This window comes from Onychostoma macrolepis, chromosome 04, assembly GCF_012432095.1.
Source record: "Onychostoma macrolepis isolate SWU-2019 chromosome 04, ASM1243209v1, whole genome shotgun sequence".
In the NCBI taxonomy this organism is placed as follows: Eukaryota; Metazoa; Chordata; class Actinopteri; order Cypriniformes; family Cyprinidae; genus Onychostoma; species Onychostoma macrolepis.
In genome coordinates, this window is record NC_081158.1 from 33,970,791 (window position 1) to 33,983,791 (window position 13,001).

Consider the following 13,001-nt stretch of genomic DNA (forward strand, 5'->3'; position numbering starts at 1 on the left):
TTGAGTCAGAATGAGTCCAGATGTGTCGTCTTGTCTGGTTTCTGAAGGTTTTTCTTTCCTTCTTCTGAAAAACATGTTTTCAGGTTATTAAAAAATTGATGCTTAAACAATATCTCAATCAGAATGACAAATCCTCCTTGTGATGAAGAACCAGGTGAAGTCTCATCAGAACAATGCGTGAACCCGCAATATTATAGTTAACCAAAACTAAAACCATTAAAAAAAAATGTTACTTGAAATAAAAATAAAAAGATCACTTTTAACTGAAATGAATCTAAAAGAAAACTTTTTACATTTTTCATGTACATCAATCTGATGGACTAAAATATGTCAAACGAAAATTTAAAAAAACAAAGTAATAAAAACGACCAAAAAACCAAAACAAAATTACAAAATCTTACATTTTATTTTTATACGGTTTTCACTTTAGTTTAGTAAAAGTGTGTTTTGTCTTTCTTTTCTTTTTTTAATGTCTATATAGTTAATTCATTTTAGTTAAATTTTTGTATTTTAGTTGTTTATTTTATTTCTAGTAATTTTATACGTCTTGTGTTTCCTCAAAGGGCATTTGTACACACCGTTCACAGCAGAGCATCACGATGCACACGATCATCATCACTGACGCGCCGACAGCAGCTCCGAGCAGCACTGATGGATGATGGAAACCTGGAAAGCAGTTTTATTGCCCAGAGGTTAGTCTTTCATAGTTTAGGAGATCTCAGATGTTGACATCATTACATACTGCACTTTGTCATTAATATATTATCTGCAAGTAGTTTTTTCAATAGAATGAATCACACTTCTTTTTCACAAGGGTAAAGACATCTTCTGTGATCTTTCTTGTCCCTCATAATGTTTGTTCACTCATATATGGTATGTGGATAAATATCACGAAGAGGCTTTGAAGAAAGTTGAGAACCGAAAACATGATTGGACTCACCACCCAAGATGTAGGTGACTTTTTTTCTTCTTCAGTAGAACAGTAAAGAAGATTTTTAGCTGAAACCCTGGTCCTTGGTGATTCATAAAATGCAAGTCAATGGGTACCGTCACTTTGAAAGTCAAAAAAGCATATTAGGCAGCACAAACTTAATCTCTGTGGCACCTGATGAATATAAGGTCTTATGAAGTGAAACGTTTAGTCTGCGCAAGAAACTGAACATTATTTACAACTTTATTACCTGTAATGCCTCAGACAGTCTGGAATGATGTCTGGTTCACGAACAAATCATTCTTTTGATGCGGTTTTATTTAGTGAACTAGTTGAACCAGTTCACCAAATTGGACTGAAGAGTCTGAAACAGTTTGTGGCTCGAGCAGCACAGATCTACAAGTTACTCAATCAAAACTTACTTTCAGACGTCTGGCAGTCACTCCAACCCGAAATGAGCCAAAATAGTGGCGTTTCTGATTCTGTGATGAAGGAACTGCCCTATGAAGAAGGTTCTATAGGTTTGTAATTTTAATTTTTGGATGAATGATCCTTTAAATCGCTCTAAAAATCACTGTGGAGCTCACAGATTTGAAGGTTTTGGTTCAGTCTTGCTTTTCAGCATCATCTGCACTGATCAGCGGTTCCTTCTGTCTGTAGCGATGGCTCGTGTTTTCATAAATCACGTCTTCTGATGCCGGTGATGAGGTGTCTGTGATCTCTGCTGTCACGTCTTGTTTTTTAGGCTCTGTCTCAGATGTTGAGGTGTTGTTCTCTGTGTCTGTGGCTCCTGCAGGACGGTGTCGGACCGTAGCGTATTCACTGGTCAGCGAGGCGATGCCCGTGATCTCTCCTGACGGCGGTTCAGTGTTTGTGAAGTCGATGGAGGAATAATGAAGAGATTCTGGTGAACTCGGTGCGGTGGATGACAGCATGCCTTTATTGCCGTAAACAAACTGGCCGTCATCATCCAGAGCAACGGCCTGATGGAGAAGAAACGGCAAAATGAGTGGAGAAGATCTGCTGAACCACTGTCTGTAATGTCTTTGAGAATGAATTACTCACTGTTTGAGTCAGAATGAGTCCAGATGTGTCGTCTTGTCTGGTTTCTGAAGGTTTTTCTTTCCTTTTTCTGAAAAACATGTTTTCAGGTTATTAAAAAATGATGCTTAAACAATATCTCAATCAGAATGACAAATCCTCCTTGTGATGAAGAACCAGGTGAAGTCTCATCAGAACAATGCGTGAACCCGCAATATTATAGTTAACCAAAACTAAAACCATTAAAAAAAAATGTTACTTGAAATAAAAATAAAAAGATCACTTTTAACTGAAATGAATCTAAAAGAAAACTTTTTACATTTTTCATGTACATCAATCTGATGGACTAAAATATGTCAAACGAAAATTTAAAAAACAAAGTAATAAAAACGACCAAAAAACCAAAACAAAATTACAAAATCTTACATTTTATTTTTATACGGTTTTCACTTTAGTTTAGTAAAAGTGTGTTTTGTCTTTCTTTTCTTTTTTTAATGTCTATATAGTTAATTCATTTTAGTTAAATTTTTGTATTTTAGTTGTTTATTTTATTTCTAGTAATTTTATACGTCTTGTGTTTCCTCAAAGGGCATTTGTACACACCGTTCACAGCAGAGCATCACGATGCACACGATCATCATCACTGACGCGCCGACAGCAGCTCCGAGCAGCACTGATGGATGATGGAAACCTGGAAAGCAGTTTTATTGCCCAGAGGTTAGTCTTTCATAGTTTAGGAGATCTCAGATGTTGACATCATTACATACTGCACTTTGTCATTAATATATTATCTGCAAGTAGTTTTTTCAATAGAATGAATCACACTTCTTTTTCACAAGGGTAAAGACATCTTCTGTGATCTTTCTTGTCGATCAGATAAAGCTGTTGTTTTGTGTTTCTCACTTGTCTCTTGTGTTGATGGGAAGGTCTGAAACTGTTGACTCGCTCTGCCGTAAGTGTTTGAGCTGAAACACTGCAGGACGTCCGTGTCTGTGAGGGACTGACGGGTGGTCAGGACGCTCTTCACTCCTGTGCTTCCTAGCGTCTCCTCTCTGATGGAGGTTTCTGTAGAGTTAGCGAGCACATGTCCAGACAGACGCCACTCTAGTGTAGGGCAGGGATTCCCATGAGCCTCACAGACACACGCGATTACACTGTTTCGGCTACAAGAGCTGGAGATTTTGGGTGCAGCTGAAAGAGAGAATATGATTGTTATGATAAAGATCTTGATGTCTCTACAGTGTAAAACATGTTTGTTATTTTAATGATAAAACACTAAAAATGCCACGGTAAAAACATGTTAACAGCAAGTTCCCTAAGAATCTAACAGGACATTTCATGTATTTAAACGTTTGTATTTACACATTTGTAATGTGATTAATGATGATTAATTTTAAATATAACATTGAATTAGTATTTAGTATTCATTTAGCATCACTGAGATACTATAGTTTTTATTAATACTTTAAATCAGTTTTATTTTAATATTTTAAATTTTTATTTTAGTTAAAGTTTTAGTAGTTTTGTTGTTTTTGTCATTTTTAGTAGTTTTTGTTCTTCAATATATGTCTTTATAGTTTTGATTAATTTGTAATTATCTCTCTAGTGTGAAAACAAATTCATAATTTTAATGGTAAAACATTAAAAATATCATCGTAAAAACATGTTAACTGGTTAAAAGCAATATACGGTGAAAAACTAATCAATCTAACATGACAATTCATGTAATTTTACAATAAAATACTGTTCAATTTACAGTTTTTAGAAGTAAAAAAGAACAAGTAATCTTATTTAAATTTATTTTAATTAATTTAATATGTAATTCTGTGTTTTATGGTGATTGTCAGTAAGTTGGTAAATAAGTTAATTACATTTTTTTCTTTAAATTTAAATTTGGTTCATAAAACCTAAAATGTTTACTGTATTTTTTTTTACAGTAAAGATTCTAGCACTTAATACAAACAGCTGAGCATGTCACTGTGGACAAAAACGAATAAGTTCATGACAAAACCGAAGAAAAACCTGTAACTGAGAGCTAATAGAGTGATAAAGTAGAAAAAAGAGGAACAAGACACAATTTTAAAGTCTACAAAATGCCCCACTGCTGAAAATTATATTTTACTCTTCTGACTACAGTAGTACTCAATTATAAATTTATCGTACCCCAGTGTTTGATCACTGCATTGAAGGGCTGCTGACAGATTCTTGTAATTTCACTGGTTTAAGTGCAGTTTCTCAAAGGTTTTATATTGAAACCTTGCATTTCAAAACACAGTAGTGTAATTTCAACATGTTGCTCATGTTGCTCTGAAAAGGGGAAACAAGTTTCCTGCTGTCTTTCCATATGCATTTTCTGTAAATGAAGATGTTAGTCACAGTTGTTTTGAAGCTGTTGCACCGCTGACTGTATAATCAATCACCGTCAACTTGTTTACAGCTGTCGTAATACTCTGTGATGCACACACCATATAAGATATTGCACCATATAGCATGCTGTGTAGTGTAGTTTATATGATAAGTTGTCTTTGACTTAAGCTATATGTCAAGTTTAAGTAAACTAAATGTCAAGTTTGTCATTTAAACATGCTTTTGTGGTTTTTGCAACTCCTTAGTAGTGTCTTTTCAGTGCTGAAAGTCATATTTTGACTGTGTGAACGAAAGTATAATTTGTATAAAGTATAATTTGCAACTTTTTCATGTCAGTTCACATTTATTTTCACCATAAACAATGCACTTTGCATTCAAATGCAATGCAGTCTAGAGCATTATGTATTTGCTGCAGTTACTGCAGTTATTGTATTGTTCACAGTATTTATGTTATCAGGATCAGATTAAGTTCATCAGATTAAATTAATTTGAGTTCTGTCTTTGTACTCACACTGAACATCAAGTTGAATTGTAGCGTTGCGTTGGCCATGCTGGTTTTGAGCATTACAGCTATACCATGCGCCGTGTGTAGGGTTTGTCACGATGTAGGTGTGATTATAACCAGTCTGGAGAAACTCAATTTGAGATCCAGTCTCTCTGTACCAGGTGTAGTTTACTGCTGGGTTTGCATCAGTCCTGCAGTTCAGAGCCACTGGTTTGCCCTCCATCACTGAGCTGGAGGGAAACACTGACAGCGATGTGTTTTTTGGGGCATCTGAAAAAAAAAAGATGAGGAATGTGTGGTTTAGCATTACAATGTTCACTTCACACTAGCTGTGTGTAAAAGTTAACTAGAATTTGTTGTAAACATTGTGTGAGTTTGTCATGCAGTCAGACAGAAACTGTCTTTCATTTCTCTGAGAACAATACTGGATGCCCAGAAGTCCAGCAGGTTAACAAGTGCTATTATATAATTACTTTTAAGATTTTTAAGATACCAGTAAAGACACTAATTATGAAATAAAATTAATAGAAGTATATTAGCAATTAGACTCTTAATACTCACACTGGACGTCCAGCAGCACTGATGTGTTCTGAGTGCCGTGTTTGTTCTCAGCTCTACAGTAGTATCGTCCTCTGTGTGCCGGGTCAGTGTTGTTGATGGTCAGGTTTGCTCCGGTCTGAACTGGATTCAGGAGTTCTTCAGTGTCTCTGTACCAGGTGTAGTTCACTGCTGGGTTTGCATCACTGCTGCAGCTCAGAGTCACTGAACGACCCTCCAGAACTAAACCAGCTGGGTTTATCCTCACTGATGTGTTTTTAGGAGCATCTGATGGAGGAAAGAATCATTCAAGCTATTACTTTATGATTTACAAAATTAATTATAGTTGATCATTCAGCAGAGATTGATATAATTCCTGTCTTACACTGAACTTGTATCATTTGGGACTCTTGTGTTGTGATCTTCTTCTGTAGCTGGTGTGTTGAAGAGCAGTTGAAAGTGACTCCGTGATGACGGTGAGAAACAGTGAAGTTCAGATCAGAGATGAGCTCAGTTTGGTTCTGATACTGCCGTCCTGTGACGTTCTCATTGAGAGACGAGCTCCATGTGAGAGACGGTGGACGAGACGGACAGAAGATCTTAGTAGAGCAGCGCAGACTCACTGAACTTCCCTCCATCACCTCCACCGTCTCCATCACCTCCTGCTGATCCTTAAAGACTCTCACTGTGGGTTTGGGTGGAGATCCTGAAACACATAGAGACGCAGTCAAATATTAAAAGATCTTATGGATCATTATATCCAATAATGAGGGTACATATTGTACAGTAGTAGATTTAATTTTAATTTGAGTCGAGTCACACTATAGAAGCAGCATGAACAATATGACACTCACCTAAGACGGCAACTTGGAAGGGTGGATTTGGTTTGAAGCTAAACTTCACTCCATCATCTTCAAGTCTGAAGTAATATGACCCATCATGACTCTGATTGACGTCATCGAAGCGTGTACTGCAGTTTTTCTGTGTAGCAGTGCCGAATATTTCTCCTTTAAATGGTCCAGTGTTGGGGCTGCTGGAGTCAAACACTTTAATTGCAGGGTTTCCTTCTTTAAACCATATTCTCTTTGCTCTGTCAGTGAGGAAACGTTCATATTGTTGATCAATATCAAATGTGCAGGGTATGAAAACGCAGGATCCTTTTACAGCTTCTACTGTCTGCGGCAGATTGAGAATGAACCCACAAAAAACACCTAAAACGCAAACGAAAGTAAGTAACAATACAAAGTTAATATGCAGGACAAACTTCTGCAGCACGTGTTGGTCATGAAAGTGCTTTCATAATAATTCAGTTTGTTAAAAAGAGGAATAATCTGTAAGAATGAGACCTTGTATCAGAGATCCAGTGAGGAGGAACGTCACCAATGTTTCCATCATTTACCTCATAGCAGAATATGAAAACAAAATTTATAGAATTAATATATATAGAGAGAGAAAGAGAGAGAGAAGTAACAATAAATTATTTCCCTTTTGTGACTCTGCATGAATTTATAGCTCTTATGTTGGTATAAACACTTTTTTTTTTTTTCAAGTTTAAGATTAGATTTTTTTCTAGATATGCTAAAGATTAATAATAAAAGGACATATCTTATCATGAACATGTTTCAAACCTTAACGTTTCAAAATCTCAAAACTACGGGAGTAAGTTTTACTGTGTTGTGTGTAAATGACTTACCAGAGAAGAGAGAAGACGACAGAAATCCTCTCAGAGCTCGAGCTGATGCTGCTGCACTGAATGGAGGAAGAACTGTGTGTGAAAACTACACGGTTTAACATGTATTAGTGTTTTTATCACTTCCCTTTAGTCAGAACTCGGTGACAGTAGCCTGACTGAGAAATCCATGCAAGTCTGTATGAACCTTACTGAAAATTCAACACATTTCTTTATATTTAGGCAACTTGAAAACATTCATTGTGCTGTGAGATCCAGGGTTTTTGGTGATATGGAAATAATTCTCAACTCTCAGTATTCAGTGTTGAATCATATTTAAAACACCATGCTAAGACTCTTAAGATGTACAGGAGATGAGGAAACATTTGCATTTGATTTATTCTCAAATATTGTATTACAGGCTGGTAATTCTTCACATGCTCTGTATTGTTTCACAGTTTCCATTAAATATGGAGCGAGGGAAATTGAAGATTAAATAGTCCATTGGCAGATGCTTTCTTTTTTTTTCTATTTTATTTTTGTTTATTGTGAACAGTCATTTGAGTACAATCATAAAGCATATTTCAAGACACATTTAATGCTCAATGCAACCATAAAGTGTCTTTACAATGTGTAGATATGTGCAATTAACTAATGTTTTAACTATAAATTATACTCAAATTTTGTTAAATTGTTTCAGAGTATAACCTGTTTTCTGTTTTACAAAGAAAAATAACATGTTAAAAAAAGGGTAACTATATACATCCATGCAGGGTGAGAACATGTGTCCTAATTCAGTTCCATCCAAAATAACCTCAAATGACCTCCATTATGTATATACTGTAGATATTAAACAGAGTACATGCATATTCGCAAACATATATATATATATATATATATATATATATACACACACATGTACATATATACACAAGTATGTGTTATATACATTATATACATAATCAGACCTTCTTTCTGATACATATTCAACCCATTTTCCCAGAAACACGTCCTTCTTTAAATTAACCAAAAAAGTGACCATCATATAAATCTTTATGGTAACATGTAAAGTTGGTCTCTCTTGTTTTAATCATTTACTTGTGATTGCTTTCTTACTGTCTGCCAAACGCACACCCATCAGGTATTTATTATCTGCTGTTATACTATATCTGGACATACGCAGCCAAAATACAGCAATTTGCTTTCTAGAGGTATGTCTCTTATAAAAATATATTCATGAGCCTCCTGTGTTTCTTTCTAGTATTCTTGAATATGTATACATTTCCAAAATATGATAATGGTTTGCTTCATTACATGCACAGTTTTGCCAACATTTTGGAGAGTTACTACTGTATTTGGTCGTTTGTACCGGTGTTTTAAAATATCTACTAATGTTTTTCCAACAGTATTCCTTCCAATTTAATGAACTGGTTGATTTTCATTGAAATGTCCATATATTTGACCACTCTTCATCAGTAAAGATTATTTCATCCATTTCTCTTTAGTATAAGTTGTAGAGTGTGTTTTTCAAACTGTTGTATAGCAGAGAAACGATCCTATATCTAACACCTGATGTGTGTGCCTTCTTAAGTAGGTCTATCAATGGATTCAGATTATCTTCGAGTTTTCCTTTTATTTTTTGGTCATAATAATTTCGAACCTGGAGCTATCTGTAAAAATCTTGACTTTCTAGAAGAAACTTTTTCTTCAGTAGTTGAATGTTTCAGATTTCATCTTTCTCAATAATGGTGCAAAAAGAAGTAATTCCCTTATTTGCCCACAACTGAAATCTGTTATCCAACCTGTTTGGAGTGAATTCTGAATCATAAGCAAGCCATTTCAAAACTGCATTCCAACAAATTAAATTCTTTTTGGCAGATGCTTTCTAACCCAAAGATACTGACCAAAGCTGAAAGCAGAAGAGATTTGTTTTGAAATACTGTAGTTTCAGCAAAGACACTCAAGATAAACCGTGAACCAAAAGCCAAAGAGAAAAGATGAGTTTTGATATATAATTTTAATAATATTGATTTTTGGATGCAATGTAAAGCCTGATGAATGTTAACCGTCAGCAGGGCGTTGACAGAAATAACTCTGTGTGTTGATGGAGGCTGAAAAAAAAAATTGATTAAACTGTTTGAATTTGTAAAGATAAGGAATATACTGTAAATTATTAAAGACTCTTAATACTCACACTGGACGTCCAGCAGCACTGATGTGTTCTGAGTGCCGTGTTTGTTCTCAGCTCTACAGTAGTATCGTCCTCTGTGTGTCGGGTCAGTGTTGTTGATGATCAGGTTTGGTCCGGTCTGAACTGGATTCAGGAGTTCTTCAGTGTCTCTGTACCAGGTGTAGTTCACTGCTGGGTTTGCATCACTGCTGCAGCTCAGAGTCACTGAACGACCCTCCAGAACTAAACCAGCTGGGTTTATCCTCACTGATGTGTTTTTAGGAGCATCTGATGGAGGAAAGAATCATTCAGGTGATTACTTTATGATTTACAGCACTAATTATAGTTGATCACTCAGCAGAGATTGATATAATTCCTGTCTTACACTGAACTTGTATCATTTGGGACTCTTGTGTTGTGATCTTCTTCTGTAGCTGGTGTGTTGCAGAGCAGGTGAAAGTGACTCCGTGATGACGGTGAGAAACAGTGAAGTTCAGATCAGAGATGAGCTCAGTTTGGTTCTGATACTGCCGTCCTGTGACGTTCTCATTGAGAGACGAGCTCCATGTGAGAGACGGTGGACGAGACGGACAGAAGATCTTAGTAGAGCAGCGCAGACTCACTGAACTTCCCTCCATCACCTGCACCGTCTCCATCACCTCCTGCTGATCCTTAAAGACTCTCACTGTGGGTTTGGGTGGAGATCCTGAAACACATAGAGACGCAGTCAAATATTAAAAGATCTTATGGATCATTGTATCCAATAATGAGGGTACATATTGTACAGTAGTAGATTTAATTTGAATTTGAGTCGAGTCACACTATAGAAGCAGCATGAACAATATGACACTCACCTAAGACGGCAACTTGGAAGGGTGGATTTGGTTTGAAGCTAAACTTCATTCTGTCATCTTCAAGTCTGAAATAATATGACCCATCATGACTCTGATTGACGTCATCGAAGCGTGTGCTGCAGTTTTTCTGTGTAGTAGTGCCGAATATTTCTCCTTTAAATGTTTCAGTGTTGGGGCTGCTGGAGTCAAACACTTTAATTGCAGGGTTTCCTTCTTTAAACCACATTCTCTTTGCTCTGTCAGTGAGGAAACGTTCATATTGTTGATCAATATCAAATGTGCAGGGTATGAAAACGCAGGATCCTTTTACAAATTCTACTGTCTGCGGCAGACTGATACTGAAGCCACAAAAAACACCTAAAATGCAAACGAAAGTAAGTAACAATACAAAGTTAATATGCAGGACCAACCTGATCTCACAGAATTCTGTGTAATGTTCACGGACTTAATTAACCCTGAATCTGTGGTGGCATCACGGAATCGCCGAAAATTCCGTGATGTGCTCACAGAAGGCATCAGCCGTGGTCCATGCACGGATTCACTGGTTCAACACCAGCGCTGCATCGGACCACGTAAAAAGAGTGACTCCGATGCAGTTATACTTTCACTGGAGTACCTGACCCCACCCCTACCCTAAAACTACCCAGTTCTGAACAATAATGATGACGATACATTCATAGGCGTAAATCCCGGGGGGGACAGGACCCCCCCTATCTGAGGCTTGTCCCCCCTAAAAATATCATTACAAGTGACTCTGTGTATTGAAAATAATATAATGGACATATACTTAAAATAATTGTGTGATTAGTAAAACAAAATAAACGCAAAAAAACGTTTTAAATTCAGAAATGTTTTGATTCCCCCCTCCCTTTCCTCACAGTGGTTTGGTCCACTGCCTGCTTTCCTTCTTTACCGATACACACACACACGAGTCCGGCAGGAGAGAGCAAGTTAGTTATGTGTAAGTAGGCTGTCAAGGCTATTTTATTCTCTTTAAACTTTGAGTGAAATGATTCTTTATCTTTAATACAGATGATGCTGGATCATTAATAAATTAGTCATGACAAAAAAATTATGACATCCGATGTATTTTCTATGAGCGATTATAAGTTTGACAAGCTTAATATCATAGCTTGTCACCCACTACAACTAACATGGCGATAAGCCTGTGTGTGAACTGATAGGCTAATATTGTAGACCTATGTGTTGGGTTTGGTTCACTATGATGTTAAGTGGCAGATCAGTGGGTTTAATGCGGTTGAATTAATGCGAAAGAGACCAAACCTAAAATACTATGGATGATGCAAAATAATAATTATAATATGACCGCGTGGTGAACCATGAACTCATATTTATACACGGTCTCCATGCTATGTACACACGCTGTGTACACACATCTATCCTTGCAAGTAGAATTTTGGCTGTATTATTTGTGTCCCCTTCAAAAATTGCTCTTGAGAAATTTTACGTTTATTGTCCCCCCCTACTGTCAGATTAAATTTACGCCCCTGGATACATTTCCCAGTATCGCGTCGGCATATTGATGCTAAGGGTTTCCGTGCGTGGAGCACGGCTGATGCCTGTCACTGACTTACATTGGTATCACTTCTGTGAGCCCATCACGGAATTGTTTCTGTGAGCCCATCACGGAATTTTCGGCGATTCCGTGATGCCACCACAGATTCGGAGGTTAATTAAGTCCGTGAACATTACACGGAGTTCTGTGAGATCATGTTGGCAGGACAAACTTCTGCAGCACGTGTTGGTCATGAAAGTGCTTTCATAATAATTCAGCTTGTTAAAAAGAGGAATAATCTGTAAGAATGAAACCTTGTATCAGAGATCCAGTGAGGAGGAACGTCACCAATGTTTCCATCATTTACTTTTACCTTATAGCAGAATATGAAAAGAAGTTTTATAGAATTAATATATAGAGAGAGAAAGAGAGAGAGAAGTAACAATAAATTCTTTCCCTTTTGTGACTCTGCATGAATTTATAGCTCTTATGTTGGTATAAACACTTTTATTTCTAGATATGCTAAAGATTAATAATAATAATAATAATAATAATAATAATAAATGTTTCAAACTTTAACGTTTCAAAATCTCAAAACTACGGGAGTAAGTTTTACTGTGTTGTGTGTAAATGACTTACCAGAGAAGAGAGAAGACGACAGAAATCCTCTCAGAGCTCGAGCTGATGCTGCTGCACTGAATGGAGGAAGAACTGTGTGTGAAAACTACACGGTTTAACATGTATTAGTGTTTTTATCACTTCCCTTTAGTCAGAACTCGGTGACAGTAGCCTGACTGAGAAATCCATGCAAGTCTGTATGAACCTTACTGAAAATTCAACACATTTCTTTATATTTAGGCAACTTGAAAACATTCATTGTGCTGTGAGATCCAGGGTTTTTGGTGATATGGAAATAATTCTCAACTCTCAGTATTCAGTGTTGAATCATATTTAAAACACCATGCTAAGACTCTTAAGATGTACAGGAGATGAGGAAACATTTGCATTTGATTTATTCTCAAATATTGTATTACAGGCTGGTAATTCTTCACATGCTCTGTATTGTTTCACAGTTTCCATTAAATATGGAGCGAGGGAAATTGAAGATTAAATAGTCCATTGGCAGATGCTTTCTTTTTTTTTCTATTTTATTTTTGTTTATTGTGAACAGTCATTTGAGTACAATCATATAGCATATTTCAAGACACATTTAATGCTCAATGCAACCATAAAGTGTCTTTACAATGTGTAGATATGTACAATTAACTAATATGTTTTAATTATAAATTATACCCAAATTTTGTTAAATTGTTTCAGAGTATAACCTGTTTTCTGTTGACCTCCATTATGTATATACTGTAGATATTAAACAGAGTACATGCATATTCGCAAACATATATATATATATATA

The 13,001-nt window shown here is 36.2% G+C and overlaps 2 protein-coding genes across 3 annotated transcripts; both read right to left on the minus strand.

Moving 5' to 3' along the window:
* Positions 1 to 1,156: 1,156 nt before the first annotated feature.
* Positions 1,157 to 7,140, minus strand: LOC131539199 (B-cell receptor CD22-like). Of its 2 annotated transcripts, XM_058773600.1 has the most exons (10): positions 7,075 to 7,140; positions 6,728 to 6,780; positions 6,236 to 6,592; positions 5,767 to 6,087; positions 5,406 to 5,669; positions 4,851 to 5,114; positions 2,876 to 3,163; positions 2,576 to 2,663; positions 1,997 to 2,063; positions 1,157 to 1,914 (listed from the first exon to the last, which is right to left on the minus strand). In XM_058773600.1, the coding sequence occupies exons 2-10, from the start codon at positions 6,774 to 6,776 to the stop codon at positions 1,537 to 1,539; spliced, it is 2,076 nt and encodes a 691-aa protein (XP_058629583.1). In that variant the 5' UTR covers positions 6,777 to 6,780; positions 7,075 to 7,140; the 3' UTR covers positions 1,157 to 1,536. The 2 variants fall into 2 exon arrangements, with proteins under 2 accessions (XP_058629583.1, XP_058629584.1); XM_058773601.1 differs by lacking the exon at positions 7,075 to 7,140 and having other exon boundaries at positions 6,728 to 6,923.
* A 466-nt stretch (positions 7,141 to 7,606) lies between these two features.
* LOC131539173 (sialic acid-binding Ig-like lectin 14) lies at positions 7,607 to 12,282 on the minus strand. Its single transcript, XM_058773529.1, has 5 exons — positions 12,230 to 12,282; positions 10,075 to 10,431; positions 9,606 to 9,926; positions 9,245 to 9,508; positions 7,607 to 9,161 (listed from the first exon to the last, which is right to left on the minus strand). The coding sequence occupies exons 2-5, from the start codon at positions 10,298 to 10,300 to the stop codon at positions 9,112 to 9,114; spliced, it is 861 nt and encodes a 286-aa protein (XP_058629512.1). The 5' UTR covers positions 10,301 to 10,431; positions 12,230 to 12,282; the 3' UTR covers positions 7,607 to 9,111.
* Between the last annotated feature and the right edge of the window lie 719 nt (positions 12,283 to 13,001).